The sequence below is a fragment of the Pelodiscus sinensis genome, chromosome 4, assembly GCF_052426305.1.
Source record: "Pelodiscus sinensis isolate ZL-2025 chromosome 4, ASM5242630v1, whole genome shotgun sequence".
NCBI classification, from domain to species: Eukaryota; Metazoa; Chordata; order Testudines; family Trionychidae; genus Pelodiscus; species Pelodiscus sinensis.
In genome coordinates this window covers 99032885-99060346 of record NC_143055.1, presented here as the reverse complement: position 1 = coordinate 99060346, position 27462 = coordinate 99032885, and the positions used below count along the sequence as shown (strand labels likewise).

The window sequence follows — 27462 nt, the reverse complement described above, 5'->3', positions numbered from 1 at the left end:
TATTTGTTCGCCTGTTTGTGCACTGTACTGTAAATGTAAATGTAACATAGGGTGGATTAACAATTTTTTTATGGTCATATGCATGCCTTAGGTTACAGGCATTACATCACGATACAACTCTGGTTTAAACTTCAAGTAGTTTACATAGTATTCAGAATCACAACTCTTAATCTTTGTAATATTTCAAAAACATCTAACAACTAAATGAGTCATAAAATACAATTCCCTGTCACCTATTACTACAATTGGACAATGACTTCTCACACAAACACATCCCCTTACCTGCATATACAACAGCTGATATTTGTTCAGTGAATATATCAAACATAAATCTTTGGGTTCCTTCGTCTTTTACAGAGAAACAATCATCCCTTTCTTGTAAAGTTTCATCTTCACACATATCCCAAATTTTCATGGTCACACACTGAATCATAAAAATGGTTTTCCATTGTTGGTTTTCTTTATATGCCCAGGAACGATGATCAGTGAAACACATAATCAATTTTTTTTTTGTTAGCTGGTTTCCCATAGGCACCACATATCAAGCTTGGCTGAGGCGTACAGTTACTCCATATGCTTGTAGAACCATTTGATCTTTGGTTAGGGTAAAATTTACCAATTTCCACCATGCCATTAATTGTGTGTCCACTTCGGTAACATTTTCCCACAATGGTTTTATTTCCAAAGGCAAATTTCTTTGCATACCTTCCCAAATTATTTGAATGACCAGTTGCTGACTTATTTCCTGAGCCTATGTACAGGCTAATGCTGGGGACACATTTTCTTGTATTGATCCCACAGTTCCTGCTAACAGTAACAAATCTTTTTCCCTCTTGCTGTTGCCATACTGGCAATATTCTAGAAAATAATTGTTGTTCCATTTCTAATTTTGATAAAGATGCACTGAGTAGGCTTTCCCAACTCTTGTATTTCAGCTGTAACGTAGTTTGTTTGCCAATACCTCTATGTTAGTGGCATCTAATACTCCAGCTCCTAATCCAGTTCCACCCAAAGCAGTCCAATAAACCGCCGGGGGTTCTTTTTCTTACGGGTTTGTCAATATACCATAATTTTAAACATGCTGCCCATCCCTTAAAGAATGTTTGTATATATGGGGCACATTGAGGTATGACCTTGGACCCATTTAACTCAGTATGGTCCCGCTCAATTTGCTTTAGAGATCATATTGGTGATAAGATTGGCTCTCTCTGATCCAGTTTTACCATATGTGGTCCATTTAATGGATGTCTTCTTGATTTTTGCATATCAGTGGCAATTATTTTAAAATTTTAATTTTACCCAGAGGCCTTATAATATATATTTACCTACCTCAGCGGGGATATCAAGAAAGTTAATCAGACACTATTGTAATTGAACTTTAGGTTGCCTTTTAGCACGGCTACTGCTCTGTGTTCCCCCCCCCCCCCCCCGCCCCCCCGGCTTCCATGCAAACCACATAACATTCAGTACCCCACATTTTGGAGAGAACACAGGGATCCTAAGCGGTTTGACTTCTTGTTTCTGTGTAAGCTTGAGGTAGTCATATTATATATTGTGGCGGATTTTGGTCCTGTAAAATTTCCTGTCATTGTGTAGCAGGGCTCTCCGAGACATCTCCAGGGGCTCTGTGAGATTGACAAACTGGAAACATTGATAGGTACAACACATACAATCAGTGGACCGTTGGGGCTCCACATAAGTACAACACATACAATCAGTGGATCGCTGGGGCTCCGCATACATTTTTACACATGTAAAGGGCTCCGGAGCCCAAAAAGTTTGAGAACCGCTGTGTTAAGAGTATCCAGTCATTAATGACAACTTATATTGTAATGGGGCTTCTGGTAACAGTCCGCCAGTTATGTTATAGTAATGGCCGAATCCCTTTCCCCAGCACAAGCAACTGTTGGTGTGATTGAACACTATTGGATTGTGCCATTACCCAGAAATTATTTTTCCATACTTTTACTACATGGATGTTGACAGGCCAGAGAATAGGGTTAGCTGTTAGACAAACAACATGTAACATAAAACACACAGAGACACCCAGTTGCTACAGCAGCTTCTTCATAACAGTGTGCCGGTCACTTGTGCTATTCTCGGGTGCCAGTCTTTTTTTAGAACTCTGAAAGACAAAATAGACATTTTTCTAACCCCCTCCCCCCCACACACACACACTTGGGTGGGGCCAATTAGAGATTACCACTTGAAATCCCCTTTCAAGGCACCTGAGCCTTTGAAATGTACAAGAGTCCCGAAAGTTGCAATCTCCAGTTAAGAGCGCAGGGGAATGCACACATCGTACAGTGGAACACTCATAACGACAAAATGTCTCAAAGAATTCAAGTTACTGTAAGGTAAGTAACCTCTGTTTCTCTGGTGCTCTTAAGTCTAGTGGCTATCTTATCTTCTGTTGACATCTTTTAATATTAAAAACCTATACATTTGCCTTCAGAGAATGCCTTTTTCAATTTGTACTTTCCTCTGTTTTTAGATACACTCTCAAAAACATCAACACCATTTAATAAATCAAATAAAGCTGGAAGTCAGCAGGGGACACCATGGGAAACACTGGTTGTTTTTGCTATGAATTTGAAGCAATTAAATGTCCAAATGAATATGAGCAATGTAATGGGCAATACTACGTAAGTAGAAAAATTGGTGATTTAGCAGATTGTTGGGTTTTTTTTCATTTACTTGGGGGGAAAAAAGAGCACTTGACAGTACTCAGGATATTCAAAACTTGCAGTTTTCTAGGTATGTGGTTCTCAACCGGCATACATGTACCCCGGGAGTACACGGGGTCTTCTGGGGTTACATCAACTCATCTAGGTATTTGACTAGTTTTACAACAGACTACATAAAACACTAGTAGTCACTACAAACTAAAATTTCATACAGTGACTTCTTAATACTGGTCTATGTAACATACACTGAAATATTACGTACAATATTTATACTGCACTTGATTTATTTTAGAATGAAGATGTTAAAATGGGAAAGTAATCGATTTTTCTGTAATAGTATGTTGTGACACTTGTGTATTTTTGTCTGATTTTGTAAACAAGTAGTTTTAAGTGAGGTGAAATTTGGCGGTATGCAAGACAAATCAGGGGAGTACAGGAAAGGAGTACAGTAGTCTGGAAAGATTGAGAGCCACTATTCTAGGTGATTTATATTTGTATAGCTTTCATTTCTGGCCTTTCCACTTTAAATGCTTATAGTGAACGAATGTAGTGTTGATTGGTCTCCTGACTTATGGTCTACTTGAAAGGAAAGTGACTTCTGTAAGAGTTAACAGCCACTGAGGCTACGCTCAGAACTTTCAGGAATCTGACATTAAATTAGCATCTGAGAGTACCTCAATGCCCTTTGGAGAGTATAATCTACTCTATCCTAGGCAGGTCATTGGCCCCAAGAACACTTTGTTATATGCACAGATATTTCTACAGTGAGTCAGCTTCTAAATATAGGACAACGTGGGAAAATGAAAATACCGTTTTTAAGAGGCACAAAGCTGCAAAAAAGTGGATTTCTCTCTGCCATCTTTGGTCCCAATTTTCCTGTATTGTATTATCTTTGTTTAATGGAGAAGGATAGCAGTATGCAACATTTAATTTCAAGCAACAATTTCAAATTTTCCATCTAAAGTCTCCAAAGATAAATTACTGCCGAGACTAATAGATCCATGCTGTTAGCAGTTGAGTACATTCCATGTGTCAGGGTTGAAATACTCCAAGGCTGAAAATTTGAGCTCTGAAGCACCTCATCAACAGATGGTGAGGGCCTACTTGCTGCAGAAGAATTACATCCAGTAACTCCTTCAAGTGTCTGTTCTTTCTGAAACAGCGCTGTTTTCTCAATTGGCTTTTCTCATTTGTGGAAATACATTTTTCTTCCCCCAAACACTGACTCAAAAACAGCTGTGCAATAAACTATGCATATCTCAATAATTTTGATTACAGTGATACCTTGAAGTTTGAAGTGTAGAAGTACTCATGCGTTGCTGCTTTTCATCTCTGTTTAAGGTGGACTACCAGCGGTTTGAAAAGCCAAGGACGTTTATCTGTTGGTAGTAACAGAGACCGTGAAATTAGCATGTCCGTTGGTCTAGGTAGATCACAGTTGGATTCCAGAGGAGGTGTGGTTGGAGGTACCATAGATGTTAATACCTTGGAGATGGTGGGTAAGTTTGAAAGACTATAGTTTGCTATATAAAAAGGCATTATGAACTGCACTAGTGCAATGGTATTTTACAATAGGGTAGGGGTCTGTAATGACTTTTTTTTTTTTTTACATGATATTAAAAAGCACAAAGGACATATGTAATGCAGACTTTTTCTGTGTGGACTTATTTAATTATATATTTTGGCCTGGAAGGTATGTTCACTGGACGAAGTTGGGGAAGGTGCTGTACAGGAATCAGTTATAATTCCCTCATTCTGGGTTGATTTTGTGCATCAGGGTCAGCGCTGCTCTTAATCTGCACTGGATGACTGGGCTCCCCCGATTCCTCAAGCCCAAGTGGTCTCCCAGTTGAGAACTGGGGATGTTTCTTTTTTGGGGGGGGGGGGAAGAGGTAAAGGTGTAACCGCTGAAATTCTCAGCTGTTATATGTTTACACACAGTGGGGAAAGGGCAGGTGTCTCCATGGGAGATACTATGCATATCTAGGGTTGCCAGATAGCTTCACAAAAAATACTGAACACTGCGGGGGAAAACATTGGTTGAGCAAAAAAAAAAACCCCAAACCAAAAGTTGTTGAGAGAAAGAAAAAACAAACAAATGGGGACCAAAGTTGTTGAGCTCCCCTGCAAAAAAAAAAAAAAAAACTGCACAAAAAAATCCCCCTACAGTCTCCCCGCCAGATGCAGCGGGGGAAGTATGTCCCAGGTGGCCTTCTGTCTGAGAAAAACAGAAAATACCGGACATTTTACATGTCTGGTATTTTCTGGAGTTTTTTACCGGACAGATGTCGCAAATACCAAACTGTCTGGGCCAATATTGGACACCTGGCAACCCTATGCATATTGGCTCCCCCCTGCACCTCCCGGGCTCCTGCTTTTGTAGCAGAAGCTGTAGCGCAGCGGGGCAGGCAGCTCCCCAGGTGCCAGTGCTTGCAGGGAACCTGTTTAAAAGCCAGCTCCCAGAGCACCAGCTCCTGCCTGCTCTCTTCCCCTTTCCATGCTGCTGCCTCTGATAAAGAGGCAGCAGCATGCGGGGGAGGGGCTTGTATGTAACCATGAAGATTAATCAATGAGCCCAGGGTCATTAGTTTATGGTTTAAGCATCTACACTATCATTTCCCTATTGAGAACTGAAAGAGTATGCAGCATTCCAATGTGCCCCATAGCTCCTCAAACACCTCTTATCCTGGTAGCCATAGGAAGTATAAGAGCTGGCTATGCCCAGATATATACCAGTTTGGGGAATTTTCATTGCTTAGGATAATTCAGAGGCTTTCAAAAGACCTTTTCTACCTCCAGAGTGGCTAATATCTTGTATATCCATCATTGAATTTTTCTGTTTTAGCTCATATTTCTGAACATCCAAACCAGCAACCCAGTCACAAAATTCAGATTACTATGGGTTCTACGGAAGCACGTATTGACTATATGGGGTCCAGTATCCTTATGGGAATCTTCAGTAACGCAGACCTTAAACTGCAGGATGAATGGAAAGTTAATCTGTATAATACCTTGGATTCAAGTATTTCTGATAAAAGGTAATACTTCTCGCTTGTACTTAATGTTTCCACCATCTCATTCTGTCCATTTTATTCATCCAACAGAATAAAGGATGTACATGTGCATTTTTTTCATAAAAGATTGCTATGTCATATCTGGTCACAAAAATAAAGTAAAATTAAAATAATGCAGGTTAGGAAAGAAAAAGCAATCAAATATAAAAGGAATTTATTATGAATATTCTTATTCTTTTTATATTCTAGTGAAATATTTGTTCATGGAGACTTGAAGTGGGATATCTTTCAAGTGATGATTTCAAGATCAACCACCCCAGACCTAATAAAAATAGGAATGAAGCTTCAGGAGTTCTTTACTCAGCAGTTTGATACCAGCAAACGGGCTTTGTCTACTTGGGGACCTGTTCCTTATCTTCCTCCAAAGACGGTGACTAATGTAGAGAAAACCTCACGTGAGCAATGTATGTATTATAAAAATACAGAGCTTAGTTATATAATACAATTTGTAGGTGAGATTTTTACAGAATTAGGTTTCTAGTATTGCAAACACTAATGCATGAAAACTATTCCCTTGGAATTTTAAAGCATTAATTGTTTAACAATATATCACTATACAGCTTTAGTAAATCTGTCATATATTTGTGTGGTAGGGATAGCCTATAAAAATAGAATTAAAGACTCTTCTTTAGACCATACACACTTTTGGTAAATATAAACGTAGAGTTGGCTGATAATTTTGTTGTCTGGTTTTTAGATTAAAAATGAATTTTTTACTAAAACACAAATCCTTACATTTCCCCACTTACTTTTTCCAGTGGGGAAAGAAGTGAGAAAGTGTGGGGATCCCCAAAAATTAAGTCTTTTAAAAAATTAAACTAATGTTAATTTTAAATTTTTTATAAATATATGAAAAAGAACAATATCCAGCAAAATGGAAAATATTTTTCTAAGATGTTTTCATGGAAGGTATTTAATTTTTGACTATTTCTCATATAAACACTCTGGCTGTGTCTAGACTAGCAAGTTTTTCCGCAAAAGCGGCTGCTTTTCCATTAAAAGCATTTGCGGAAAATCATGCCAGTCTAGATGTAGCCTCTGAAGTGTGACAGTTCCATTTATCCTAACCAAATATGGAAGTTATTAATAGCCAATAAAGAGTCTAGGAGCTTTCTTAATACACAAAGAATTTTAAAATATCTAGTATTTTAAAATATCTGGTGTATATCTCCTTCAACATACTTGTGGTACATATGAAACAGGCAACATTTCATGTCATTTTAGTATCCTTCTTTATGTGAGAGTGATCAGCACTCCTTCACCTGTACTTACTGGAATTCTGTATGTTCAAATAAATTGCAGTTTAATACATCTGTTTAGCCAACAGTAGTTATTAAAATTATATTATTCAGTACCGTAGTTAAAATATGTGGATGGTTGTGTTTGAGACTGAGCAGGAAAAGAAGCAATGAGTTACAAACATCCAAGCAGAATAAGAACTCTCTTTTGTATAGTGTTCAAGGTAATTTAATCAACTGACTACAGGCAGTCCCCGGGTTACGTACAAGATAGGGACTGTAGGTTTGTTCTTAAGTTGAATCTGTATGCAAGTTCTGGCTTACATACAGATTCAACTTAAGAATCCCAGGCGTCCCCAAGTCAGCTGCTGCTGAAACTGATCAGCGGCTGATTCCAGGAAGCCCGGGGCAGAGCAACTCTGCCTCGGGCTTCCTGTAGTCAGCCGCTGGTCAGTTTCAGCAGCGGCTGACTTGGGGACGCCTGGGGCAGAACAGCTGGGGTGCTGCTGGGTTGCTCCAGTAGCGCGGCTACTCGGCGCTACTGGAGCAACCCAGCAGCACCCCAGCTGCTCTGCCCCAGGTGTCCTGATTCAGCCGCTGCTGAAACTGACCAGCAGCGGCTGAATCAGGATGCCTGGGGCAGAGCAGCTGAGGTGCTGCCGGGTTGGTCCGGAGCGGCGCTACGGGACCAACCCGGCAGCCCCCAGCTGCTCTACCCCAGGGGTAGGCAAGAAAAGCCTGGTCTGCTGGGGGGGGGCACTAGCTGCACCCCTCCCAGCAGACCAGGGGGACAGGAGCAAAGCCGCAGAGCACGCCCACAGCGGGACAGCCCAAGCGCACCTGGGCTGTCCCGCTGCGGGCGTGCTCCAAGGCTTTGCTCCCCGTCTCCCTGCAGAGAGAATAAGTAGGAATAAGAAATCCTCCGGAAAAGGGCTTATTTTCCGGAGAATCGCGATTAGACTGGCGCTTTTCTCCGGCTTATCCCCAAACCGGAAAAAAGCGGCAGCCATGTAAATGCAAATGCCACGGGGGATATTTAAATCCCCCGCGGATTTGCAATTTCGAAGTGTCTAATCTGCATCCCTTTTCCGGAAAAGGGGTGCAGTGTAGACACAGCCCTCATGTTATCTTTTTGCGTGCTGTCTCCTCTTCAGCCAAATTCATGAGACATGTCTCCATGCTGAAGCAATAGTCACTGCTGGAGCCATTCATCTTCTTGTCACACATGAACTCGGGCATTTCTTAATCTGAACAAAGAAATATGTGTTTTATTGATATTCAAGTATATTTCTTTGTATACTTTTCCATCTTCTCCGTATTTCCATGTGACAAAGCTGAAATAATTTCAGTAAAATAGACTGTATAACGTTAATAAAGCCGCTGTCAGATTTTAAGTAGACATGGAATTCCACCAGGAATTTTTCAGTTTTATCTTCCATTTCTGTAAAGGTCACAGTCATGCTTGAGAAGCTTTCTGTATTTTTGTTTTTTCCTCTAGTGCTGGATGCAGCTCATCATCGCCACTGGCCAGGGGTGTTGAAGGTAGTGTCTGGGGGCCACATATCCTTGTTTCAGGTTCCTTTACCAGAAGATGGAATGCAGTTTGGAGGATCCATGAGCTTGCATGGAAATCACATGACCTTGGCATGCTTCCATGGACCTAATTTCCGTTCTAAATCTTGGGCACTGTTTCACCTTGAAGAACCCAACATTGCATTTTGGACAGAAGCACAAAAAATTTGGGAAGATGGTAAATAAAACCTTAATTTTATCTTTCTGTTTAGAAAGTTTTATTCAACTGTAATTGACATCAACTAACAGCTTTCCTATAATTTGAATAAATATTGCTGTTTTGTCAATAAAGCTTCTACCTGCTTAAAGTAGTGATGATGTACTAGAGAGAATATGATATTGCCATTTGCTTTGTGTGTTGAGTATAATATTTTACATGTCCTTTATTTGAAGGCTTTATATTGCCAAAATAGGAAAACAGCCTCCTTCTTCTGATATGTTTTTTCTGCCTATAAATAGGGAAGGTTTAATTTTATCAATTAGATTAGCTTTATCCTATTGGTTGACTAGAGTTACTTTTGATTTATACTTGCTCAGTGATATGAGGATCGAGCCCAATAATACTATTACTTTTTCAGAATGTATATTATCTTTTTTTTAAATTAACACAGGTTCTAGTGAGCATTCTACATATGTTGTACAAACACTGGACTTTCATTTGGGTCATAACACAATGGTCACCAAACCTTGTGGTGCCCTAGAAAGTCCTATGGCAACAATCACCAAGATAACAAGGCGCCGCCATGAAAACCCACCACATGGGGTTGCAAGTGTGAAAGAATGGTTCAATTATGTTACTGCTACAAGAAATGAAGGTTAGATTCATATTCATTAACTTCTGACTAGATAGCCAATCTACTGCAGAATATGTTGATTTAAAACTGTTGAAGTTAAAAAGAAGTTTAGATCAGAAAAAAAGATATTTTATATTTTTAGTTTAAAAAAAACCCTATAATCCATATTAGGGATGTCATCATGTAAACAACTACAAGATTAACTGCGAAGCCTAGTTTATTGGTTAATCGTGTCGACTATGCACATTTTCTTCCCTTCCCATCCCCCGCTGTCTTTGGAAACTCCATCACTGGAGATATTTAGGAGCAGGTTGGATAAGATACCTGTCAGGGATGATCTAAGCAGTGCTTGGTCCCGCCGTGAGAGCCGGGGACTAGGCTCGGTGGCCTCTCAAGGTCTCTTCCAGTTCTAGTATTCTATTACTCTGTATCTGGCTTAAAAGCAGGTTCCCCACGAGCCCCGGATCCGCCCGCTCTCCCCACCCCCCATGCTGCTGCCTCTGATAGAGAAGCAGCAAGGACAGAGGGTGATGGGGGTAGGCTGGACCGATATGTGTGGGGAGCCAACTTTTAAACAGAGGCAGCAGAGGAAGGGCAAGCAGGAACTGGTGCTTGGGTAGCTGGCTTAAAATCCAGTACCCCCCCCAGCACCCGTGCCGTGGAATTGCGTCCCATGGCCCCACATGCTGCTGGCAGGGCAGGCTGCTGCAAAGCAGCCTCTGTCCAAAGCAAGCCCGGGCTCCTCCAGACAGAGGCTGCTCTGCATCCCATGGAGCAGCCTCTGTCTGTGGTGAGTCTGTGCCTGCTGTACACAGAGGCTGCTTCATGGCAGCAACCCCTGTCTGGGGGGAGCTTGGACCCTCTGTGAACAGGGGCTGCTGCTTCCTCTCTATTAGAGGCAGCAGCATGGGGTAACAGGCAGCCGGCCTGCAAGGGGAGGTGGTTTTGAAACTGGCTCCCCTCGTGGACAGGCTCCGCCTGACAGGTGATACAGAGGTAACAGCATAGGATGGCAGAAGGCTCCCAGGAGTTGGGACGGGAACACACTGGCTGTTGGCCCAGCCCTTGGGGACTATTGAATGGTCATGTAACTGCTAAGCTTACAAGATATCTAATATCCCTAATTCATACCTCATTTATTTTAAACCCTTTTCTGAGACATGTTCCCCCCCCCCCCAGAGTTTCACATGAATTATGTTAGAATAAAAGTGAGTTTTTAACTTTTGTCTTCCACTGCGTAAGCAGAGGAGAGCTTTCACTTTAAAAGGTTCTTGACCCTTACCCAATAAATTGGAGACAAATCAAGGTGAACTTTGGGCTTCCCAAAGATGTCTTAATACAGCAAGACTTGCATATACCTGGAGTCTATGTATGGGGTAATCTAAAAACCTTAACAAAATATAGGACTATGTAGCACTTTAAAGACTAACAAGATGGTTTATTAGATGATGAGCTTTCGTGGGCCAGACCCACTTCCTCAGATCAAATAGTGGAAGAAAATAGTCACAACCATATATACCAAAGGATACAATTTAAAAAAATGAACACATATGAAAAGGACAAATCACATTTCAGAACAGAAGGGGGATGAGGTTTTGGAACTCTTCCTTGAGGGTAAGGAGGTGTAGCTATGTAGTCACCCTTATTATAATTGGGAATATATTATTAGTATCTTCTCATTCAATTTCCAAAATTAAGATGAAAGTTTTTCTAAGTTCCAAGCATTTGAAAACAGGGAACTACAACAAAGATTGTTTTGCAATCTTTTTTTAAAGTAGTTGTTTCTAGAGAAACTGTTATGAAAATGTCATGATATTTTCTAAGTCTTCCATCCATTATTTAGATTACTTTCTTAAAAGTAATTCAAATTATGAGTATAGTGAAGATTATGGGTGCTAGTATTATCTCTTTATTGAGGCAAAATTATCTGGAAGGAGTAAGGAATACAGAATAATGCCCCACGGATGTTGTGGGAATGATTTGAGACATTACCTTTTTCTCTGAATAAAAGTTACTTCCAAGAGTGTTCTCAGCCCACATGTTTTTATGAATGAAAGACAAGTCTTTAAATTGAAATGCCATGTTGTAGTGCAAACCAAAACCATTTTTAGGCTAGATCATTTGCAAATCTGTCTCCTTTAAATACTGGTAAGGCCTTTCAATAAAGATTGATGCATTTGCTGTTATCCATATAGAATTAAACCTGCTTCGAAACGTTGATGCTAATAACACAGAGAGCAGCACAGCAGTGAAAAGCTCAAGCTTGTTAAGTGGATTCAGAGGAGGATCCAGTTACAATCATGAGACTGAAACCATCTTTGCATTACCAAGGATGCAACTGGATTTTAAATCCATTCATGTTCAAGATCCACAGGAACCATCATTACAAGGTGCAAAAGATATCTTTTTCTTTTCTTTTTTCTCTGGCTGTTCAAGACTATTACTTGGATTCTGATCGTGCAGTGCTATTACAAGGTTTTACATTCACTAAAGTAAATGGGGTTACTTTCACATAAAATTGATTTGAGAGAAGAATTAACCTTTGTATGCTAAAAATTGAAAAGCTGATGAATTAATGGCTTTCAATGCAAGAAAATACAATCCGAAAACCAGCTCAAATTTGGATATTTTAATCTGAAGTTGGAGTTCTAGATAGGAGGACACTCCATTTTCTTAAACTAATCCAGAGTGAATTCTGATGTTGAGCCTGACACTCAGAGACAAGAAACTTTTTTAAAATCTTTAAGAAAAAACCCTTATTATGTTTGAAATTTTTGATTAAATGGATTAATATGATTAACTTTTCATGATATATTTTAGAAACAATGGCCATTTAAAAATGAGAATCCAAAGCAAGCACCTAAAATTAGTGACCTAACTTTTAAAAGTGCAGACACTTTTCAGTTTTTGTTAACTACAGAGAGACCCCAGTGCTTTTGAAAATTAAGCCATTAATTTAGGGCCCTACCTTAGGTTTCCAATTTTTTAATCTTAGAGTGGACATATTTTACATCAGCTTTCATTACTCTGGTTAACCTTTCCAATGTTGCCAGAAAGGCATGTTTGATCTCTATGTCCAGTAGTGTCCATTATAATTACTCATGGAGCTGATAACCTTAGTGTACTTAAGGTTCACTGACAAAATTGAGGGTCTTATAAACCACATTTACAATATGCTAAGATTATTTTTCCTTGTCCAGATACCAGTGCTAAACCAAAGGTGGAGTGCAGTGTAGTGACTGAATTCACAGACCACATTTGCGTGACGATGGATGCTGAATTAATTATGTTTCTGCATGATTTGGTGTCTGCTTACCTTAAAGAGAAAGAAAAAGGTAGGTGGTTAAAAATAACTCTTTATCATGGAATAAATCAACCATATTATGTTAGGCCATTGATGTATGAATTTATTTTCATATATCACTATTAGTACTATAAAGTAAATTTTAATTTGTTTAAATGAAGGCTTGCTATTTATGGGTTAGGTTTTCAGAATTTATAGTGCTGGCCTAATTCTGCTCCCATCAAAGTCGATGGGACTAGAATTAAGACAACAGTGAGTGAGTTTGAAAAACCTATCCAAGCAGTGTAACTGAGATTCCAAAGCTATGCCTTCCAAAGAGCACTGATAATGACTGAGGGCTAGTCTACACTTCCATAGTACCTCTGTGTAGCTGCACTGCATCAGGTGAAGCTGTGCTCTCCTGTCAGCATAATCGCTTCACTTCAGTGAGAGGTGGAAGCTATTTTGACAGGAGAAGCTCTCATGCTGACATAGCGTAGTGTAAATACTGCTTTTAGTGAATGTAACTTAAGTCACTCAGGGAGGTGAATTTTTCACAGCCTTGAACAACATAAATTATATCAACATAAGCTATTGTGTAGATAGGGCCTGAGTTTTGTTCTTACACCAACAAAAATGTTTGAGTCTTTCTTCAATGTTTTGCTGGACTGGAAGTCAAGAAATTCGGGGTTTGTTCCTTACTCTGTCACTGATCAGATGTGTACCCTGGGGCACACTACTTTATTTCTGTGCCTTAATTTTGCCATATGTTTATTTTCATTTTTCTTTATAAAGCTATAGCTCAGTGGTGAGCAGACTGTGACCCATCAGAGTTCTATGTGCAACCTGCAAAGCATTTTGTTTGCTTGTGCACAGGGCTGCCAGATTCTGTTGGTTTCTGTCTGTCATTTTTTTCATACTGGTATTACTAAAGTGACATGCATGTAAAGCCAGGGCACATGAAGTGTTGCTGATGTCACGCAACATTGACTGTAAAAGCCAAAGGCTCCCTCTGTATCCAAGCAAAGCGCTGCTGCAGTTCAGTCTGCACACCCTGTAAATTCTAAGTACGCAACTGCAGATAGCCTTCTGGGATTAGGGTAGTTTTGCTATCTTGGTTGGCACAATCTGGCATCCCATTGAGATGGAGGGCCATTCATGTGGCCCACTCACTAAGCTAGGTTGCCCACTGCTGCTATAGATTGTGTGGACTGATTTAAATCAAGGTGACTTAAAAAACTGAGTAGAAAGTCTCAATTTAAATAATTAATTTGTCACATTTTCCATTTTCTAAAGAATTGTGCATTCCCCTTATTGAGATAACTATTAAAACTTTGAGGGTATGTCTACACTACCCCGCTAGTTCGAACTAGCGGGGTAATGTATGCATACCGCACTTGCTAATGAAGCCCGGGATTTGAATTTCCCGGGCTTCATTAGCATAAGCGGGGAGCCGCCATTTTTAAATCCCCGCTGCTTCGAATCCCGTGCAGTGCGGCTACACGGGGCTCGAAGTAGGTAGTTCGGACTAGGCTCCTATTCCGAACTACCGTTACTCCTCGTGAAACGAGGTGTACCGGTAGTTCGGAATAGGCACCCTAGTCCGAACTACCTAGTTCGAGCCCCGTGTAGCCGCGCTGCACGGGGTTCGAAGCAGCGGGGATTTAAAAATGGCGGCTCCCCGCTTATGCTAATGAAGCCCGGGAAATTCAAATCCCGGGCTTCATTAGCAAGTGCGGTATGAATACATTACCCTCCTAGTTCGAACTAGGAGGGTAGTGTAGACATACCCTGATTTACCTGTAGAGTAGATGAGGCACAGATACCTGTATACTAGATTAGGTACAACTTTTTGCTACTGAGGGAGGGTGCACTATAACTATAAACTTTTATTTAAGCTAGGAATGTTAAATTTTGATTAATCAGCTAATCGATTCCATCGACTACTTGATTAGTGGATAAGGGGAGGTGGGAGTACTTACTATCCCAGCTGCTTCTCTGCCTTTTAAATGTAGTAAGAGCCGCCCACGGCTCTTACTCCACTTACATGGCAGAAGAGCAGCAGGGAACACAGGGCGAGCAGGGACTGCTTCAGTCCCCCTTGCACTATTTCTCCACTGTGTCTCTGCCGCCCCTTCCTCCCCCCAGCACCGGCTCTTGCTCCTGCCTGTTTACTGCCTCTCTGTGATAGAGGCAGCAAGGTGGGGTGGGGAAGCAGGTAGTGGTCTAGTCACTTACATCCCTAATTTAAGCAATAGTTCCTTATTTTTAGATGCTTCTTAGTTGTACAGTTTTAGTATATTAGAAAATGGTGAATGATATGTTAAGTTGCATGTTTACTATGTGTTAGAACTTTTTCATGATTTTGTGTCAAGCTGTAATGGGATGGTAACTGAAATGTAATTATATACACACAAAAAAGCATACAAAATGTATTTTATTAAACAATATAAGCTTTAAACACAGTACACAACCTTTTGTGCCATATTTATAAAGCTTGATCTCATGATAGAAGTGGGGAAAACACCTTTGAGGCTCATGGATTCAACATATTTATTTTTTATTTAAATATTTCAATAGATTATAAGTTTAGGCCTTAACATATTTTGTAATAAATTCACCTTTTATATTAAAGATGTTTATTTTGTAATTATAATGTAAAAGTGAAAATTAAAAAATGTAAATAAAAGTATTTTTAAAATTATCAATTTTTATCTACCACACAGTTAAGTGCAAAATGCTATAGAAGATCTGCGTATTAGTTTATTAAAATACCAAGTCCTCTAATCTTTATCAAATGTAAACTAATATAAAAATAACTATTCAATATTGTGCACTCAATGTATATGCTGACAAAAATGATTGAAGCTAGAGATGTTAATAGATAACCAGTTCACCAATGGGGGCTGGAGCAGCCCGCTGCGGGCAGTGGCCTGCTCGAGACCCACAGAGCCTACTGTGGCTGGTGGGTACTCAAGCTCAGCCCGAGCAGTCCCCACCTGCAACAAGCCTTGCCTGGCACACCATGGGTAGGGGTGCTTCAACCCAGCTGGAGCAGCCCTCATTCACGGCTGAGCCTGGCACCAGGCATTATCACAGGTGGGGAACGCTTAGCCTCGCTGTAGTAACCCTTGCTTGCCTCCGTTTAATCAGTTAAACTTAACTTTTAGCGAATTAACTAAACAAAGGGGATTTTATATCCCTATTTGAAGCTAGAAAGCTAAAACCTAATTTCCTTGTTCTCACAAAAAAGGTAAAGAATTAACAAACCTTTGAAAGATGACTAAAATTTAACCTTTGTGCTGGAGAACTTGACTATAATTGGTGTAACTTATCTATGGCTGTCATACTCGGTCAGACTCCTTCTCTCCCCTCCCCTTATATTATTTTTAGTAAATGTCAGACAGGCCACGTGTGCCCAGGAATTTTTGTTTATTGTCCACAGCTTTAACTAAAAATAACTGTGACACCATCTTAACCTTGATTATAAGGAGCCATATAATCCCTGTACTGGAACCAAGTAAATGCCTGAGGACCATATGGGTCATGGGCAGTGAGCACTCCCGTTTGCTAAAGTTTAATAAAAGTTATAGCCTGATACTTAATTCAATGCACATGTCTGTTCCTAAGTTCCCTGTAAGCTACACATCTGCCTAATGAACACCACAGAGGCACGCGAGGCACCTATCAAAGGTGGAGAGGAAGGCTGCTCCAACCTGAACTTAGTCCAGTTTTCAGCCTGCTGTGGCTGGGGTACGAATAGTCTGAATCAGGTGCCTGTCTCCTCGCCCAAATGCAACCATGGTCCGGGTGGCCTGTCCCCAGAGCCACCCTGCTGCAGCCCAGAGCCCCTACACCCATGCACCCCACTCTATCTGGGGCCAGATATGAGGAGCTCAAGGCTGGAGGTGCAGGCCCTGGTCTGGCTGGGAGTGCAGGCCCTGGTCCAACTGCAGGTGCGGGCTCTAAGGTGGTGCAGGGCCCACTCCACCAGCTGGAGTCTTACACCCCAACCCTTTGATCCAGCCCTGAGCCCCTCAACCCCAGCCGCACCATAGAATCCTTGCACCAACCCAGAGTCCTTGCACCCCAACCCTCTGTTCTACCCAAGAGCCCACACCTCCCAGCCAGAGTCCTCACATTCTTGGATCCCAACTCCCAGCTCCAGATCTGAGTCCCCTTCCATGCTCAGAGCCCCTTGGCCTCACCCCTGCTACATGAATTTTGCTATGTGTAGCAGATGAAAGTGGTGTGTCGCACATCACCTCCATGTTGGTGCACATAACAAAATTCATTCCACTCAGGAGTGGGAAAAATTAGAAGGAATAATGGTCTGCTTTCAATTTGCTATTGTGTCCATATCAAGGTTCAATGTGTTTGAGAGGTGAATTACAAATGCATGAGTTTCTGGCCTGTGAGAAGTCCAGTGTTTTGCACAGACATCTACATTTAGTGTGAAAACTTTAAAATATACATCCACAATAAACATTACATTAATCATTAAGTTATTTATAGTTTATTAGACTTGAGCATTTGAGAGTTTATTTTTATATTGTGTAACTCGCTCTTAAAGGAAGGTAAAGGAGTTTTAAAATTGTATTCCTAATGCTTGTTGTAGTAAGAAGTATCCAGGTTAAGAATGAAGTTAGCACTTTGCTACCAAAACCAAACAGAGCCATGAAGAAATACCCATGAATTAAATGTAACATTTCTCTCCCCCCCCCCCCCCCCCGTTTTGTAGCCATCTTTCCACCTCGTATCTTGTCTACTCGACCAGGACAGAAAAGTCCAGTTATTGTGCTTGATGAGAGTTCCACTGAGAGAGATGTGGAAGAAAGCATTGCTTACACTACTGTAGACTGGAGAGAATTTATGTGCAATACTTGGCATTTGGAACCCACGCTCAGGTAATTAGCAGGCTTATTTTGTAGTATATTCAATTTTACATTTGTTTTGTCAGAGTAAAGTATTACCTGCAGATGCTATTCTTCAAACCATATGTTTCAATTTGATAATTAATCTACTAAAGGAATCTAGCTTTATGGAACCTGTCACAGATTCTGCTTTGGCTATTAGATGCTGATAGACACTACAGTATGTGAAATGTCATTAGGTAACAAATGCTGAGTAATACCATCATTCACCATAGGCAACTGTTAATCTGCTGAATCATGGTGTATACATAAGAGGTCTAATCAGAGGCATGGTTAATCCGATTAGGGCTGACAAACCCAATTTGAGAATAGCTACTGGATAAAGGCACTGACTGTTATACTACTTAGAACTCTTGTACATACAACAGCAAGGTTCTCAGTTGCTCAAAGATTAAGCAGACCACACATTAAACTGTTGTTTACCTTTTTTCTGCTATTGTTCAAATAATAATCTATAATTCCCATTTTAAAATAATTTACAATCTTTCTTCTATTCTGTCAGTATGTTTTCTCTTGAGAATGCAAGGTGTTGGGGGTCAAACTTTTTTTTTTTAATTTTAAAATGTGTAACACTCTGGGTTCTACAAAATAACTTGAGGGACATTCAAATGAGAAATGTGTCTTTCACATATTCACTTTCTATTGACCGTCAGCTAGATAGATCCCCTGCTTTTCCTAATGATGTTATTTAAGAAACTTTATGTAGAGAGGGAAAGAGGTTTTTCTCAATTTACACAATGAAAATGCAACTGCTAAGAATTATTTCAAAAGTTATTATAGAATGAATATAGTTCCCATTAAAAATTTACTCTATGGTTGATGAAACTTCCCATACAAGGGATCAGTATACAGGCACCCTTTGTGCACCTAAATAAACACTTCATCTCTAACCAATCGGAATCACTGCTCCAGTTGTTGGTCTCTTCTGAGACTTACAAAGGCACCAAGTACTGTTGACTATAATGTTTTGCTAAGTGAACACTTGCCTGCTAAGAATTGGACTATGAGACCTCCAAGTCAATTTACCTAGGCTAATAAACATCTATTAGATAACTATTTTTAGTAAACCATAACATGGTCCAAATTAAAACAGGATCCAGAGATGACTTATATCTGTGATCTTCAGAATTATCTAGTCCCTCAAAAAAGATATTAATACAAAATGCAGTTATGTAAATTAGCTGAGACTGAAATAAATGCTTGTTGAACTTTCACTATTTAGAAGTAAAAATGTTTAAAATTTGATCATCACAAGTTAACACTGACATAAAGGTTCTAGTTGCTGTGCCATGTTTACACTTTTAACACAGAGAGGGTTTTGTTTTGTTTTTGTATTATAGATTAATCTCTTGGACTGGAAGAAAGATTGACCCAGTGGGTGTTGATTACATTCTTCAAAAATTGGGCTTTCATCATGCCAGGACTACTATTCCTAAGTGGCTTCAACGTGGGGTAATGGACCCATTGGACAAAGTTCTATCAGTCCTTATAAAAAAACTTGGTACTGCTCTACAGGATGAAAAAGAAAAGAAAGGAAAAGACAAGGAAGAACACTGAAGATACAATTTGTGACAACACCATAATTTCCATTCTGTCTGGGACTGATATTGTATAATAAGAATTTATTTTAAGTATGATTTAAAGAGAAACTTAACAGCTTTTTTGCTACTCTATTTAAAACTTACATTGAAAATGTTTACAGTGGTATACATTACCATTCTATATGTGGTAAAGTAATGCATGATTATGACCAATGTATAGTCTGTGAAAGAATAGGTGAAATACTCTAAATCTACTGTTTAGCATTAACAGTTTTATGTGCAATATGATTCCTGCATCTTTAAAATGTGTGCAGATTAACTGTGAATTTTCATAACTTTTATTGGCCATAACACACAAACCCTTGTTAATGTGATTCTGTTCCTGACTTTTTTGTCAATGTAGACTTGTATAAATTACTGTATGTATATAATTTATGGAACTGTGTTTGTCATAGTGCTAAAAATAATTTTAAGTTTGTTACACTTGTAATAAAAAACAGTAACTGTTATAAGGTTGGTTGGGTGGTTTTTTTAGTTTTCTTCCTTTCTCTCAAAAAAAAGTAGTAATAAGGTATTTAGTGGCATATATGTGATTTCCCCCAGATTATACTTGAGTTTTAATTGTGCAAGTAGAAAGGGGGAAAAAAAGTTCAATATTTGTTATGTCTTGAGATGTATGTAATGGGACAGGGATGGCCAGAACTAGGGGACGGACCATCCATCAACAATGAAACAGAAAACTGACAGGTTATCCAATGCAAAGCTGTAAATAAAAACCTACCTTCCACCACCTTAGAAGCCTTCAACAAATCTGTGGAAGCCATGATTTTTGGACACTATTTATTTACTAGCACATTTACACAGCTGTGGGAGAAAAAGAGCCTGAACATAGGCCTGGTGTAGGGACTGAGGCCTGATCCAAAGTGAACAAGAGTAACAGGCAGACGCTGTCAAATGCAGACATTTGCCTTCAGTGAGCATCCATGATGTGAACTCAGCACTAGTATTGCTAAAACACATGGAACATGTAAATATATTCCACCAGGATAGTACAAGGATACCCCAACCTAGCACACAATAAAATGGTTTCACAAAAGTATGAATAAGTGTTATTTTGTCCGAAATATCAGGACTGAAAGCACAAGGGGAGCTAACAAACATGTCATTAATGTGTAAAATGATATGCAAGGTGTGTATCATAGATGATCTCAGTCAATCAGTGTTGGGGTACTTTAACTTTGTCCAGCCTAGGAGCAGTGGAGAATCCCCTGCTACTGCCTGAGCTGGGTCCATTGTCATGAGCACCCATTCTGAGTATTGCTGTGCTATTACTGTGCTTTGTTTACAATAAGCCTCAGAAAGATGCCTTCTGATCTTATCTGAGTCTATGGTCTTAGCTAGCATGGTTGATGCCAAGATAGCCTCCTATCTTCACAGAACTAACATAGTATACAGAAGGAGCAGATGCACACAGCTGAAAAGTTCTCAGTAGAGAGAGCAATACAGGCAATCCCTGGGTTACGTACAAGATAGGGACTATAGGTTTGTTCTTAAGTTGAATTTGTATGTAAGTCGGAACTGGCTCCAGATTCAGCCGCTGCTGCTGAAACTGACCAGGGGCTGACTATAGGAAGCTGGAGGCAGAATTGCTCTGCCCCCAGCTTCCTGGAATCAGCCACTGATCAGTTTCAACAGCGGCTGAATCTCGAGCCTGGGACAGAACAGCTGGGCTGCCAGGTAGGTCCCTGCAGGACCAACCCAGCAGCACCCCAGCTGCTCTACCCCAGGGTCCACAACAAAAGCCTGGTCTGCTGGGGGGGGGGGGCGCACTAGCCGTACTAGCTGCGCCCCCCTTCCCCCCCAGCAGACCAGGTACACTGGGAGCAAAGCCGCAGCGGCGGCGGGGTCCCGCGCCTCTGAGGCTTTCCTCTGACAAAGCCTCAGAGGCGCGGGACCCCGCTGCCTCCCCGGCTTTGCTCCAGGTGTCCCTGGTCTGCTGGAGACGGTCCCCAGCAGACCTGTGGCACCAGGAGCAGCTTTTCTCACCCCGGAGGTCGAGGTGGGGGGACCGCTGCGCTCTGGGCGGTCCCGCTGCCTGCGAGCTCGGGGTCGAGAAAGCCCCGTTCGTAAGTGCGGATCCGACATAACTCGGGGACTGCCTGTATACCTATCAAGATACCACAGTGGTGACTTCTGACAACTACACCAACATTGCTCAGGTCATTTAGGAGGAGCTCATGGTAGGAAGCTGGGAGAGCGTGGAGTGTAGGAGTCTGGATTGGAGGTGAGGAGGGACTGTGGGCAGAGGGATTCTGTGTAGGAGGGTGTGAGAGATGGAATAGGGAACCCCTTCCTTCCCCTCCTCCCCCAATTTGTATCAGGGCTGCTTGCTCTTTCCCCTTCCTGTCAGGGAGTGAGTGCCAAGTGCACAGCTCAAAGTCTGCCCAGTGAACTCCCTAGCCCGAGGGAGGAATATAGCAAATTACACTTTCCCCTTGCCCTCTGACAAAGGGGATCAACCAGCAATTTCCCCTGTACAAACCTGGGGGGAAGCTTCAGTCCCTGTGCTCTCCCTAAAGTGGATATGGGGGGGGGGAGGGCTTAGGGCTCAAGCAATGAGTGTGTGCCCTTAGCCAGGCCCTTTCACCTGCCTGGTGATTCTCTTTTCTATATGGTTTTATAAGAAGCAATCCCATTTCAGGCACATCCCATTTTCCTGGCACAACCAAATCCTTATGTTGCTTTATTTTATAAGAGGAAGCTGTGTTCCACATTGGGTGATCCTAACTCTTACCTGTAGAAGGTTCTTGAATAAACTCAAATATATAGAAGACTTCTAGCACTTGAACATCAGAAGTTTCTTCGCTCTTCTCAGGATTACTAAGAATTTCTCAGTGTGTTAGATCAGTGTGAGGTGTAGATCTATTATACCTTTTTAAAGCCTAACAATGCAATGCATGGTAAATCAATTAAATTTCTGTACAGGCACACACAGCTGTACACACACAAAAATCTTCTGGCCAGATGACTTTGAAATGTGTCCTTCAATCTGCTTGTTCATCTCAGGACAGACATAGTACTGTGCCTTTTTGGTAGCCAAGACAAACCATTTTTTTCTAATATTTTCTCTTCCTATGTAACGCCTGGCACTCTGGATTATCATCACTTAAACCCGGGGCAATGAAAACGAGGTCACTTGTTTGAACTTATCCCAATATTGTACGTGGGGAATAGTCTTAAAAGTCACTAGCACAGAACTGCTTGGGTGCCAGGTAGCAGCGGGTGCCAGGTAGCAACTGGTGCCTCAGACCAATGGTGGTTGGCGTCATTTCACTAAATTTTAAAGAGCCCAACCCAGGAAAGTGCCAAGGCGGGGACGAGGAGGCCGTAATGACCCCGAGCTACCACCTCCCAGCGCCCAGGCTTGCTCTGTGCCACACTGGTCCTGTTACCAACGTTCGCTCTGGGCCCACTCCAGGGCAAGGGTGTGTGACCTCTGCTGGGTGGGATGCAGGGCTGCTTCAGGAAGGAGAGTCCGGTTCACCCAAGCGGAGGCAGATGCTTGGCAAAGCACCTGAACCTGAGTAGCTGCTCCCACCGAGACCCTTTCTCCTCTGTGGGGAGGGGAGGCCACTTGCCAGCCAGGACATACCCCACCACCCAGACTACCTCCAGGGCCGGGATAGGGTTGCCAGATGGTTGAAACAAAAATACTGAACACCCCCCCCCTTCAGAAAAATGGGAAAAAAATCTGTTGAAGGGAAAAATAGGGGGGGGACCAATGTTGTGGAGCAAAAAAAAAGATTCCAATGACTTAAGAAAAAAAATCATTAAAACAGCATGTCCCCTTTAAGAGTGAGTGCAGGGATAGGAAGAGGGGACTAGTTGAGCACTAAGACCCAGGGGAAGCCTGGCTTTCCCCTAGGTCTTTTGGCCAGCAGCCATTTTGTGGAGGCAGCCTTGGTGACCCAGGTAGGCATGGGGGCTAGGGCAGGGAGGCCGGGCACTGAGTGTTTCTAGGGTTGCCAGGTGCCCGGATTTTTCTCCTCCTGCCAGGGAAACATTGAGAGAATACTGGACAGCTCAAGTGTCCGCTATTCAATGAATTTTTTTACCGGACAGGAGCCAAAAATACCGGACTGTCCGGGTCAATACCGGACACCTGGCAACCCAGGGCAAGGGTGTTGGCACCTTAACAGTCCCTTTGCCGCGCGCGCGCTTCCCCTCGAGCTCAGGGACACCCCTGCGACCTGGGCCGAGCGCGTGCCCGACTCTCCCCCCCCACTGAGCCGCCGTGAGCCGGGCCTGCCAGCCGGTAGCACGCGCTCGGCCGGCGGCTGTTGGCCGCCGGGTCATGTGATGTGAGAGCGAGGCTCTGCGAGGCGCGCCCTCGCGGCCCCTTGACGGCGAAGTGGAGCGAAGCCACGGCTAGGGGAAGGCGGTCACGCGCGGCCGGGGTATCTCTTCCCCCCTCCCCCTTTGCTAGGTGGCGCGGGCAGCCGGGCCTGAAGCAGGGAGACGTACCTCGCCGGAGAGGCTGCTCTCGCGCCGTGCGGCCGGGGAGGGCCCCGGGGTGCGTGCGGGGTCGCCTCGTCTCCGTGGCCGCGGACCTGCGCTTCCCCCTGGGGAACAGCCCCATTGCTCGCCCCTAACGCCCGTCGCTGCGCCCGTCCCCAGCGTTAGGCTGCGCTCCCTTGCCGTGGGGAGCCTGGCGAGCCGCGGCGTCTGCCGCACAGTGAAGGAAGGAGCCTTCCCGTCCTGTTCGCTTGAGCCACATGCGAGCTGGCTAGAGCCTGACCCAGCCCCGTGGGGCGCTCCCTTTGCTGAGCGTGGGCAGCAAAGTTACAGCCTCCGCCCCCATTGCTCTTAATAACCTGGGGTCCTGGGACTCGGCCCGACAGTTGCCTTTCACATCGTGGCTTCAGAGGAAGGGGAGAAAGTGCCTAGTTGGTTTGGGTGCCGATGTTCTGCTCGTTCCCCCCCGCCCGCCCCATCCAACTTGGGGCCTCAGCTCTTATTAGTGTGAATTTAGTAACTTCATTTATTAGCCGAAAGAAGCAGCAGGCGTGGAATGTAACGTTCATGTTGTGGGGAAATGGTCTAATTTTGGCTAGGCAATATTCAGTAGCCTTAAAACTCTCTCTTGGTTAAATGTGGTTTGTAGGTAGATGGAAAAATGGCTAGCAACAAAGACTGGTTTCAGGGTTCCAAGGTACCCAGTTTTGCTCAGATGCTAAAAAAGAACTTGCCAACTGAACCCCCTCTGGAAGACCCTCCACAGCCATCTCCACACCCTTTGAATATGAGCCTGTTTTCACCTTCTGAAAATAACATGCCAAATTCAGTGTCTAAGGTGACTCAAATCACAGGTATTCTCTCTTCATTTTTTTAAAGTTTGTTTGCTCCTAGGAGTGGCCTTTCCACACTAGTTCAATTAGATGAACATTTGTTGGGGGGGAGTCAACATGGTATTTGTAAAGAGTAACAAAAAACAGGACCATATAGCACTTTAAAGACTAACAAGATGGTTTATTAGGTGATGAGCTTTTGTGGGCCAGACCCACTTCCTTAGATCAAATTGTGGAAGAAAATTGGCATGACCATATATACCAAAGGGATACAATCAAAAAAAGTGAACACATATAAAAAGGACAAATCAGATTTCAGAACTGAGGGGTGGAGGTTAATGTCTGTGAGCTAATGATAATAGAGGTGATAATTGGGGAACCTGATAATTGGGGAAGCTATCTTTGTAATGGGTAAGATAATTAGCATCTTTGTTGAGACCCAGGCGTAAAGTGTCAAATTTAAGCATGAATGACAGTTCAGAGGTTTCTCTTTCAAGTCTGGTGTTAAAATGTCTTTGAAACAGGATGCAGGTAATCAAGTCGTTGAGACAATGCCCTTTCTGGTTGAAATGGCAAGAAACTGTTTTTTCTTTGTAATACTGTCTAATATCTGTTTTGTGGGCATTGATTCTTTGGCGAAGTGTCTGACGCATTTGTCCAACGTACATAGCAGATGGACACTGTCGGCACATGATGGTATAAATTATATTTCTGGATGATCAGGAATATGTGTTCTTGATCTTTATAACTGAATTGGTTAGGTCCAGTAATGGTGTCAGCAGATTATATATGTGGACAAAGCTGGCAACGGGGTTTGTTGCAAGGGAAAGTTCCACAGTTGGTATTAGTGTGGTATGTCCTGTGGTTGTTGGTAAGAATCCTCTTGAGGTAAGGTGGTTGTCTACAGAAAACCCATTGACTCATAGAGTTACCTACATGCCTCCAGCTCCCATCCAGAACACACCATATGATCCATCGTCTATAGCCAGGCCCTTGGATACAACTGCATCTGCTCTAATCCCACTGACAGAGACCAAGTAATTATAAACCTCAATTACCCATCTGGAGAAATAAAAAAAACAAGTTGAAAGAGCCAGACGAATACCCAGAAACCATCTACTTCAAGACAGACCCAAGAAAACCAACAATAGAACACCACTTGTCATCACCTAGAGTCTCGAACTTAAACCTGTCCAACACATTACCAATAAACTACAATCTATACTGGAACAGGATACTACACTCCGAGAGGCTCTGGGAGACAGACCCATAGTCTCCTATAGACAACCACCTAACTTCAAGATGATTCTTACCATCATGTGCCAACAGTGTCGGTCTGCTATGTTCATTGGACAAACGTCTCAGACACTTCGTCAAAGAATCAATGCACACAAAACAGATATCAGACAGTATCACAAAGAAAAAACAGTTTCTTGCCATTTCAACCAGAAAGGGCATTGTCTCAACGACTTGATTACCTGCATCCTGCTTCAAAAGCATTTTAACACCAGACTTGAAAGAGAAACCTCTGATTTGTCCTTTTTACATGTGTTCACTTTTTTTGATTGTATCCCTTTGGTATATATGGTTATGCCAATTTTCTTCCACAATTTGATCTGAGGAAGTGGGTCTGGCCCATGAAAGCTCATCACCTAATAAACAATCTTGTTAGTCTTTAAAGTGCTACATAGTCCTGTTTTTTGTTTCAGCTAGACTAGACTAACACGGCTACATCTCTATTACTTTGTAAAGGGTATGCATGTTAAATAGCATGTAATTGAATAGTTGTTTAACCACATCAAAATTTAGTAGTTACACAACTATTCAATTGTCCCCCTTGGGGCCTGCAGCTAGTGCTTTCCGGCTGCAGTCCTGGGGAGCCCCCGGTGTGTGTGTGGGGGGAGAGGGGGTCTGTAGGAGACATCATGGGGGGTGGGACAGGCAGGTCCATGGAGCCAGCAAGCACAGAGAGCCAGCTTAGAAGCTGTCTTTCCACACATATTGGCATCCTTCTGCCCCCCCTCCCTCCCCACTTCCAGCTTATCGGTTAACCATGTAGTTGTCTACTCATTGACATCCCTAGTAAAGAGAACTTAATTGTGCCTCTCTAATCTACTACAATTCTTTGAGGTGATCAATAAGCATGGGGAGGAGTATCCAGTAGATCTAGTATATTTAGGTTTTTAGAAAGTCTTTGAAAGGTCCTTCAACAAAGACTCCTAAGCAAAGTAAGCTGCCATGGGCTAATATGGAAGGTGTTGTCATGGACTGGTAAACTGGAAAAAAGGTAGAAAGAGAGGGTAGAAATGGTCAGTTTCTCAGAATGGAGAGAAGTAAATAGTGTCCACCAGGGGGTCCGTACAGGAACCAGTCCTATTTAACAAATTCATAAATAGGGCTCTACCATATTTAAAGTCTATTTTAGTCAAATTCAAGCTCGTAGGATTTTAAAAATTGTAAATGTCATGATTTCAGATACTTAACTCTGAAATTGGTGTTGCAGGGATCCTGACCCAAAAGGGAGCTGTGGGTGGAGGGTTGCAAGGTTTTGGGGGTTTTGTTTGTTTGTTTGTTGTTTTTTTAAGGGAAGGAAGACAGTACTACTATCCTTACTTCTGCACTTCTTCACAAAAAGTTATGCCCAAATAAATGTTAGTTATTCAGGTGTCAAAGAACTCCTCATTTAAAAAAAGACATTGAGGGCAAATAAAAGGTTAAAACTTGTTAAATCTCTCTTGTTTTAGGGCTGCAGTAGGCAGTAAGCAGATCCATGGGCCAGATATGGTTCACCACGGTTAGCCCCAGGGAGCTTCCAATGCTATATTTATCCACGTGTCTGCAAATATGGCCACTTTTAGCTCCCATTGGCCACAGATTACTGTTCACTGCCAATGGGAGCTGCTGGAAACACCGCTTGCACACCGCTTCCAGTGGCTCACAGCAGCTGAGAAGGGTGAACCACGGCTAACAAGAATTGCAAGTGGCCATATC

At 42.2% G+C, this 27462-nt stretch overlaps 2 protein-coding genes across 16 annotated transcripts in view; both read left to right on the top strand.

Annotated features, from left to right (window-relative positions):
• Nucleotides 1-19647, top strand: part of BLTP1 (bridge-like lipid transfer protein family member 1) — a 222200-nt gene extending 202553 nt beyond the window's left edge. For all 14 annotated transcript variants that reach the window (XM_075929830.2, XM_075929833.2, XM_075929841.2 and 11 more), the window contains 10 exons: nucleotides 2495-2645; nucleotides 4029-4186; nucleotides 5533-5725; nucleotides 5951-6165; nucleotides 8498-8749; nucleotides 9183-9386; nucleotides 11561-11755; nucleotides 12566-12700; nucleotides 17390-17555; nucleotides 18923-19647. In XM_075929830.2, coding sequence (XP_075785945.2) covers nucleotides 2495-2645; nucleotides 4029-4186; nucleotides 5533-5725; nucleotides 5951-6165; nucleotides 8498-8749; nucleotides 9183-9386; nucleotides 11561-11755; nucleotides 12566-12700; nucleotides 17390-17555; nucleotides 18923-19139 — 1886 coding nt within the window. In that variant the 3' untranslated portion in view covers nucleotides 19140-19647. The remainder of the gene's footprint in view (nucleotides 1-2494; nucleotides 2646-4028; nucleotides 4187-5532; nucleotides 5726-5950; nucleotides 6166-8497; nucleotides 8750-9182; nucleotides 9387-11560; nucleotides 11756-12565; nucleotides 12701-17389; nucleotides 17556-18922) is intronic.
• Nucleotides 19648-23020: 3373 nt separating this feature from the next.
• Nucleotides 23021-27462, top strand: part of ADAD1 (adenosine deaminase domain containing 1) — a 31083-nt gene continuing 26641 nt past the window's right edge. The window contains exons 1-2 of one of the 2 annotated variants that reach the window (XM_006125601.4): nucleotides 23021-23095; nucleotides 24288-24492. In XM_006125601.4, the coding sequence (XP_006125663.3) occupies nucleotides 24300-24492 (193 nt within the window). In that variant the 5' untranslated portion in view covers nucleotides 23021-23095; nucleotides 24288-24299. Of the gene's footprint in view, nucleotides 23096-23439; nucleotides 23581-24287; nucleotides 24493-27462 lie in introns of those variants that run through there. The other variant, XM_075929843.2, reaches the window with a different exon arrangement.